At 44.3% G+C, this 9,347-nt stretch overlaps 1 protein-coding gene across 2 annotated transcripts in view; it reads right to left on the bottom strand.

Moving 5' to 3' along the window:
- CMTR1 (cap methyltransferase 1) overlaps positions 1 to 8,840 on the bottom strand; it is a 55,435-nt gene extending 46,595 nt beyond the window's left edge. The window contains exons 1-2 of one of the 2 annotated variants that reach the window (XM_014830920.3): positions 8,559 to 8,840; positions 6,463 to 6,600 (exon numbers count right to left, since the gene is read on the bottom strand). In XM_014830920.3, the coding sequence (XP_014686406.1) occupies positions 6,463 to 6,595 (133 nt within the window). In that variant the 5' untranslated portion in view covers positions 6,596 to 6,600; positions 8,559 to 8,840. The remainder of the gene's footprint in view (positions 1 to 6,462; positions 6,601 to 8,558) is intronic. The other variant, XM_070514991.1, reaches the window with a different exon arrangement.
- Between the last annotated feature and the right edge of the window lie 507 nt (positions 8,841 to 9,347).

A 9,347-nucleotide genomic window follows, 5' to 3' on the forward strand; every position in this document is an offset into this window, starting at 1 on the left:
CACGAACAAAACGAAAAGACAACCCACCAAGTGGGAGAAAATATTTGTAAATCATATATGTCAAGGGGTTAATTTTCAAAATATATAAAGTCATACAATTCAACAACAAAAAGACAAACAACCCGATCAAAAAATGGGCAGACAATATGAACAGACATTTTTCCAAAGATATACAGATGGCCAACGAGCACATGAAAAGATGTTCAATATCACTAATTATTAGGGAAATGCAAATCAAAACAACAATGAGATATCACCTCAGACCGGCTATAATTAACAAGATTAGAAATAATAAGTGTTGGAGAGGATGTGGAGAAAATGGAACCCTCACCCACCGCTGATGGGAATGCAAACTGGTGCAGCCACTATGGGAAACAGTACAGGGATTCCTCAAAAAATTAAAAATAGAACTACCATATGATGCAGCTATCCCACTACTGAGTATTTATCCAAAGAACATGGAATCAACAACACGAAGAGATCTATGCACCCATATGTTCACTGCAGCATTATTCACAATAGCCAAGATGTGGAAACAACCCAAGTACCCATCAACTGATGAGTGGATAAAGAAGATGTGGTTTATATATACAATGGAATACTACTCAGTCATAAAAAAGACAAAATCGTGCCATTTGCAACAACATGAATGGACCTTGAGGTATTATCTCAAGCAAAATAAGCCAGTCAGAGACAGAGAAACACCGTATGATTTTGCTCATAACACATGGATAAAAAGAACAAATTAGTGGTTACCAGAGGAGAAGGGGGTGGGGGTGGGGCAATAGGGATAAAGTGGCACATATGTATGGTGATGGATAAAAACTAGACTATTGGTGGTAAGCACGATGCAGTCTATACAGTAACTGATTTATGATAAGGTAAACCCAGAATTACATAATGTTATAAACCAATACGACCTCAATAAAATTTTTTTAAAAAGTGTAAGCACAGATGTCATTACACATTTGTCCAAACCTATAGAGTATACAATACCAAAAGTGAACCACAATGTAAACTATGGACTCAGGATAATAATGCCACTGTGAGTTCATCAGTTGTAACAAATGTACCACTATGAGGGATGTTGATAATGGGGCAGGCTATGCATGTGTAGGGGCAGAGGGTTTAGGAGATACCTGTGTACTTTCCTCTCCACTTTGCTGTGAACCTTAAACTGCTCCAAAAAAAGGAAATCTTTAAAAAAATCTTTTTCAAAAAGATTAAACAACAACAACAAAAAGTTTAAGCATGAAGATGGAATATTTATAGCCAAAAAGAGAACTGGGTCCTCCTGGGACTAGTGGTTAGCACCTCCCCCACGCCCTAGGCTGAAATAGGACATCTGTCAGATCTGTCAGAGAACAAAACACTGATATTGTTTAAAGGATCAGGGGACAACTTGGGTTCAGGACCTGTTCTATAAGAGGTCCACGCCATATACAATGGAGTACTATCCAAAAGTAACAACCCTATCCTCAGAGAGTTTAAAAATTTAATAGCTAAGATAAATATGCATTTTTTAAGGATATAACATTTTGCAAAAGAAAGAAAAGGAGGGGCCAGCCCCGCAGCCGAGTAGCTAAGTTTGCACACTCCGCTTTGGGAGCCCAGGGTTTCACCAGTTCGGATCCTGGGTGCGGACATGGAACTGCTCATCAGGCCACGCTGAGGCGGCGTCCCACATGCCACAACTAGAAGGACCCACAACTAAAATATACAACTATGTACTAGGGGAATTTGGGGAGAAAAAGGAAAAAAAAAAAAAGGAAGGTGAACATGTGTGAAAAAATCAGAATAAACTTAAAACCAAAATTCTAGCTCCTAAGCATTAGCAAGGAGGGCTTTTAGTTGAGAATATCCCTGTAGGAGAGGCATCAAATCTGCCCCATTCTCTTAAGGTGGCTATCCAATTCCCTCAATAAAGAGCTGACTTGTTTACATGGACCAATGCAGCACACATTGCAGAGTGCTAGAGAGTACCACTCACAAGGAAAGATCCAGAACATTAACAGTGAGTAACCATGGAAACCGAAAAGTGAGGTGATATTTATCGTCTGTTTTGCACCTTTCTGCATTTTCTGTGTAAGAAAGAATCTATTAGTTTGAAAATCAGGATTAAAAAAATAAAGCTATAAAGAAATAAAGTACCATTCCAGGCCTTTGCAAGAATTTGGTTCCTTTCCAGAGAAATCTTCAGAAGACAGCTTTGAAGGGAAAGACCTCCTAAGTGGCTCAAGACTAAGCCTGGGCCTCTAACTATTATCTCTCATGCAGAGGAGAGAGATGCGCTCTGCAACAGAGTGCCCACATGCTAAAGAACTGCACGCTTCCAAAGGCGCAGATTCTCTTCACTCGGTTGCTTCTATGCCTTCAATCTGTACTGCTTTCTATAGAAAGAGGTGGTACCAGGATTGCGGGCAGCTCCCTAAGCACAGCCCTAAAGTTTCCTTCTGGGCAGCCCAGGATCCAGGGTCCTAACTAATTACAAGCTACAATGTTAAACCAGTTATTATCCCTTTCACCAGCTATGTGGGGATTCACAGGTCTATCCATGAAAAGTTTAGGAACATCTGGTATCCTTCTCAAAGGAGAGTGTGCCCTTGGTCCAGCTTTAGGGAGGTGTCAGTCTGTTAAGTTTGCTTAAGGACAGTGGTACGAACATCATTCCTGGGCATGCAGCTTCTTGTCACCCTCAGATCTCACAGGGAGATCTTTTGTTTTGTCTTTATAACATTTTTGGACCAAAATGAGAGGGAGAACCAAATTTGGCTGGAAGTCTCATTAGGCAAATCGGTGGTAATTCTAGTGCAAAATTCCAGCCCAGACTCTGGCACAAAGATCCTTGCACTCCATTCCTCTTCCCTAGGTGTTACCTAGCGTACAGCTGTCCCGTCCAGGTTCTGAGAGTGAGGCTGATGAAAGCTAAAATATATCCTACTAGGCATTTCTTTGTGCTATCCAGAAGTGCACTGAATAAGTAGATAAGCCTTACTTCTCTCTTTTATTTCAAGTGGTATTTGAAACCAATTCTTAGCCTGACATGATTTAAGACAAAGTTCCTAGATTAGTCCTGATGTCCACAGACTGCCACAGCCACTACTAATTTTTACCCCTGGGCCTCTGGGGCCACTCTTTTTAGACAAAAAGGAGATAACTATCATGGCTGCAACAGGAACAAAAGAGGAGGTTTAGCCTCCCAAGACTGATAAGAATTTAACAAACACTGAGCAATCCTGTAATGAGGATATAAATTAACAGGAGTAATAAGGTCAGTCTATTAAAATCATTGGTTTCATTAAGAACTTGCCAAAGCTAGGTGGCATTCCCATTTACCTTCCCAGGAGCTCCCCTTCTAAAACCTACCAGGAAGCCCAAAACACTCTTTAGAGTTTTTATTTAAGATTTCTTCTCTACCTGATGGAAATCATTACTCTTAAGTCATTTTAAAGAAGAAAGGTTCACTTTATAAAAGAATCAGAGGTTTCCCAGATACTGGCAAAATTTTCACAAGGCAATACAACAGTAGGGTAAACACGCCAAGATTAAAAATGACAGTGACAACACACAAAGAGGGGCAGCTCCAATCCCTAATGGCCAAGGTGAGCAGCACACAGATACAGAAGAATAAATTATGGATTTTAATAAACATCACATCTTGCCTAACAATTGCTGTGGAATACACTTATTCCTGTTTAAAGACTCAATTTTTCCTTCATGCCAGACAAATGGCAACTCGTTAGAGCAATTTAAACAGATACGGATAAAGGAAGTTTTTGATTAAGGTCATGAATCTGGGCTGACAGGAAAGCGATGGTGTTTCAGGGAAAATAGCCTGTTTAGGGAAGAATGAAACCTGGTGGAGGGGAAGGAGCCTGGCAACTTCCAAAGCAGCGCCCTGTGGGAGGGCCAGGAGCCACACTGGATGCACAGCTGAGGAGAAAGGAAACTGTCTGGAGGTCGAGACCACAGTTTCCCCGCGAGAAACAACCAAAGAACAAGATGACCTCCATCTGCCTCTCCTCACTTCAACAGGTTCTTATTTAATAGCAAATTTCCAAGAGTTCAGGCTTGAAAATGCCTTCAAACTCCTCTTAAATACATAAAAACTCATCCTAAAATACTCAAAAGAACGCATGATGCCACAGCAACATCCCTTTTTCTTCTTTACTCTGGTCAAACATCAGTCTCCGACCTGGTAATGTAGCTACCTTGTCAATAATGTAAAATAAACAAACTGATTAAACTAAATAGATCTATTAATGAGTCATCACATTGATCTAGCAGAGGAAACAAAAAAAGGCCCAGACAGAAACAGTAACTACAGTTTTTCTGTTTTTCTATTTGTACTCCCTAAAGAGCATTTTTCAATCACTTGTTCAACAGTATGACCAGGTAGAAGTGGAGCAAAAGGCAATACACCTGCTTGAATGCAATGACTTGAATAGGAAAGCTGCGTATAGATCTCAGGGGATACGTAGTTTCTGGCCAAACAGTAAACTACCAGGGCACACTGTCCAGGGAACACCTAAAAGGAGCCAACACAAAACGGAGATGGTATAAATGCTAATTACTTAATGAAATGATCTTCTGCAGGCTGAAGCTGAGATAGGCAAAGTGAAAGAGGTGAAGCGTTTTAAGCTTCTTGGAAAAGATACTATTGTTGCCTTCTATCAATTCTATTCCGTAAATATTCACTGAGCATTTACTCCATGCCAGGCATGGGATTGGGAGGGGAGGGGCACAGAAAGCAATCTTGCTGATGAAGACACCAGACTCTAGCCCTCAGAGTTTTTGTGTCAATATGGAGCTGCCCTTTCCTAAAATAAACTGACCCAGGAAATCCAGCAATGTTTGTTTGCCTCCGCCTCCTACCTCATTTTCTGCAAATGAAAGGGACCAAATGGCCTACTGGCAGTCACATACAAGGTACTGGCCACCTCTAGATTTCTATTCTGTACACACAACAGTAATAGTCAATCCTGACTGAGTCATATGGTGCTATTTCCAGAAAAGGTTAAAGCTATCTGGTACAATTAAAGGGAGTTTGTGGTGGGGGAGGGGATAATCTCAATTCACAGTCACTTTTTTTTTAAAGATTGGCACCTGAGCTAACATCTGTTGCCAATCTTTTTTTTTCCTCCTCCTTCTTCCTCTCCCCAAAGCCCCCCAGTACATAGTTGTATATTCTAACTGTAGGTCTTTCTGGCTCTGCTATGTGAGATGCCATCTCAGCATAGCTTGATGAGTGGTGCTAGATCCACGCCCAGGATCTGAACCAGTGAAACCCTCGGCCACCAAAGCAGAGCACACAAACTCAAGCACTCGGCCATGGGGCTAGCCCACAGAGTCACATTTTTAAAAGCCTGAAATTTAAACCAGACTGATTTTCTTGAAAGATCCTTAACCATATACCTTCCTCTACCTCAGAGTTGTCCTCTCCTTCAAAGAGATGTCACTTGAGAGCAATGTTCCCCAAGGTCTACTTAGAACTAGCTACCTCCAACACCTGAGTATCATTTATTCCCCCAGACATGCTCTCCTTTTTTCCTCTGTAGGCCATTTCTCCCAATACTGCTCAAGTCCCAGGTGAGAATCAAAACTCCCTTTCCTCAACAGTCCCTAAAACCAATGTACCCAATATTTTTTTGCCTTCTCACTTAGTAACCTCAATTACTCAAAGCCTTTCTCACCTTGATTTCAGACATCTAGCCTCCAGAACATGGAGAATAAATTTCTGTTGTTTTTAAGCCACTCAATTTGTGGTAATTTGTTACAGCAGCCCTAGGAAATTAACATAACTTGCAAGTCAAGGTAAATGCAAACAGAGCTATTTCTAATTGCTTGGTATTTGAGGCAAGCTCCTAGACACTTTACAATTTCTCACGGAAAGCATCTGTGTAAACTGTGAATGTCCATACCACAAAAAAAAGGCAAAGTAAAATGCTAGTTTTATTCAACCAGATCATTGAAATCCTTTGAGCTTAATGTAAACAGTGAACACAAAGATGCTCCAATTCATTTGGGTATTTCTGATCACAACTGCTGAGGGAACTGAGAAGACTAAATGCAAAAACCTGAGGGGAATTAGGCCAGATCATTGCAGCAAAGAGTCCACCCCCTGTGAAAGAACCCCAGGATCATTAACAGCTATTAAGAGCACAGGGGACTCAACACTCACAACTACTTCTAACTGGCTTGAGGCAGCAAAAGAGTGCCACCTACTGAAGGACTCACAACAGAACTAACGCGCTTCTGTAAAAATTCCAATTTTTTAATTAAAAACAAGTTCCCCACTCCTAGTAGGAGAAAGGCAACAGGGAAGAGAGTCTACAGCCAACATCACTCTGTAGAATTTGCCTTATTTCCTCAAAGGGCAGTGTATGGCATTCTGCCCAATTCAGGCTCCAGGAATTCAAACAACCAGAAGGCCAGGAGCCTCAGACCACATGGGAAGCATACCTTTTGCTGCATGATTGACAGAGGAGGGAGGTTCATCGTCGGACGTGGAGCTGAGGCTCAGGGCAAGCTCTGCAACTCTCTTCTTCTGTTTCTTGATAGGGGCAGTGCATTCTGGATCACTTCTCCTCTTCATTGTTACTGCAACCATAAATCCAGACAGTTAGCTGCCCTTGTCAGAGCCACTAGGATCAGAGCAGGGATTCTAAAGTATAAATCATCAATGGGATGGGATTTGGCAACTCCAAACAGCTTCTGATGCCAGCACTTGAATAGTCTCTTCCTCGGAATGAAATCCAGGAAGGAGCGTAGCCAAGTTCTGGATTTCAGCAATAGCTGTTAGTTTTACTGGAAAATGTAGTGCTCACAGACCCAAAGGCCTCTGGGCCATTGGTTCAGGCACCAAAAAGTCATGGATGAACTCCACAAGCCACAGAGGAAAAAAGGCCTTGGATACTTGTTTTCTATACTTTTGATGCAATATTGGCCATGCATGACAACAACGTACACTGGAAATTAATTATGAAACCTAATGAGTTTCAACCAATATTTCCAAGGTAAAGAGACCATCCCTGAATGATAGTTCCATCACCATTATTATTTTAACATGACAATTAAGAGATTACATAATATAATACCAATACTGGTTTTTGGTTTACTTCAGGAAGTTTGGAAACATGAAAGAATTGGGCAAGTTTTTAACCAGAGAAAGGAATGGAAGCTGTGGTTGACTCAGGACTGAGGAAAGAGAACAGTAGGAAAGTTATTGGGACTGGAGGTAGCCATATCATAGGACTCAGGTACAAAAACAATTTTAAGAACAGGAACCCACCCCCACAACAAAGAATGGCAACAGGCAGGCACCATTGGTAGGTACATGAAAAGTAAACATGAGATAAAAAATGAGATGGAATAAAGTGACCATGAGACCCTGAAATCTTAAGGAATGTTCAAGTTAATGAGCAAGCAAAGGTAGTCGTGAATACAGTGTGGTTTACACACAACTGATTGGCTGTAAGAGGACTCAGAAAAGAGAGAGGACTCAAAACACAGGAGCAAACAGGTGGGTGACCAGCTGGGCTGCAATCCCTTGGGAAAAGGGAAGTGCAGGGGCACAAGAACAGGCTTACAGCATGGGTCGGTCACAGCAGCGAGAGCGCAACGCAATCCAAACATAACTGATCCCCTCAACCTCACAAAACCCTGAATCACATGGTTCACTTCTTTCCAGTTCAAGGATGAGCTAGTCAACCCAATGTATAATCTTATCCTTCCGAAGGAGGCAGCCTCTAACCAGGTACAGGCTGGGGCTATGCTGGGGAAGTAGGAAGAAGGGGAGACATGGAACAAAGCAAGACCAGGCTGAGCCACACTTCGCTTTAAACCAGTCTTAAATCCCCCCCAGAAGGCCCATAAGCAAAGCAAAAACAGTCCTCTGATTCTTAGCGACTGCAGGGGAGACTGGAAGCAGGGGAAACTCAATGCAGACTATGTTGGGGTGGGTAAAAGAAAGGAGGAAACAGTCGTATGAAAGGCAGGAGACACTGATGCTCCTCCCCAGACCACCTTAGGTTTGGGCCTTCCAAATCATCTAATCCAACCCTCTCATTTTCCGCTGGAAAAAACTGAGGCTCGAGCGGGGAAGGCCGCACAGCTAACCAATGCCCAGCTCAAGCGACCTACACAGGCCAGAAGAATGTGCTCTCGCAGGGAACTTCTAAGTGGAAGGCAGAAGGCCTGGTTCTACCTGCTGTTCCCCTAGGATGGGGTTCAAATCCCCTCCCCAGGCTTCTCCCCCTGGGCCTGGGTTTCGCACTGCCACCCCTATTCACAGAGGGAGGAGGAGAGCTCCCATCTCCCCGGGCCAGGCTTCTCATTTGAAGATAACGTGAGTGTGTGGATAAGTGCGCAGGGACGTACGTCAGCGGCAGCTCGGGCTGCGGGGAACTGGCGGCGTGGGGGTGGGGGATGAAAGGGAGAGGGAAGGGGCGGCGGGGGTCACGACCGCCGAGGGGGCCGAGGCGCCGGTGGAGGGGAGAAGGATGCGGAGCCCGCGCGCCCGCCCGCTCGCTCCCCAGGGGCCGCGCGTCGGCACTCACGCTGAGGGGGGAGGGCGAGCTGCCAGGGAGCGGAGGGGGGGTCAGGCCGCTGTTGCCGCCGCCGCAGCCACCAAGCCTGGCCCTGCCACTGCCAGAGCCGCCGCCGCTTCCCTCAGTTTCGTTTTCCCACGACCAGCCCCGGTCCGCCGGCCGTGCTGTCGCGCTCGGGTCCCGCCCTGCGGGCCGCGCAGCTTGATGACGTCACAGGGCAGCCTGCTTCCTCCTCCCGGCCAGGTCGTGGCCCCGGGGAAGACCGCTCGGGTGCTGGTTCGCCCCGCCCCCGGGCGGCCCAGGGAGCCTGCGCAGAAGAGCCAACCGGGACAGGATACAAAAGCAAAAGTCAGCAAGTATCTTCTCTTCCGGTTCTGGGGAAGGGAAACAAATGTAAAAATTAAAAGGGCCAGGTGCTGTCACATAACCTCATCTCATTTAATCTCATTGTCTTCCTTTTACAGCTAAAGAACAAGTTTAGGGCTAAACGGCAAACTGGTTAAGGGCAGAAACCCAGTCTTCTTGTTCACTGCTGTATCCCCAACATCCTCAACAGATGTTGAACAAGTTGGGAGGAAAGAAGAAATGCTGCCTATGGCATCTTACCATATGGACACAGATGGCTTCCCATCCCAAAACCCTCTTCCGATTTTCAGGCCAATATGGCCAAAAGTCTGCGGAACATCCTCACTCAGTCACTTCATACCCATAAGTTCAAATCTGACCTTATGGTCTCCCTTAAGCCTGCTTTTTCCAGTGAATAGCACCACCATTCATCCTGTTGGTCCAAGCAGAAAT

This window comes from Equus asinus, chromosome 8, assembly GCF_041296235.1.
Source record: "Equus asinus isolate D_3611 breed Donkey chromosome 8, EquAss-T2T_v2, whole genome shotgun sequence".
NCBI lineage: Eukaryota > Metazoa > Chordata > Mammalia > Perissodactyla > Equidae > Equus > Equus asinus.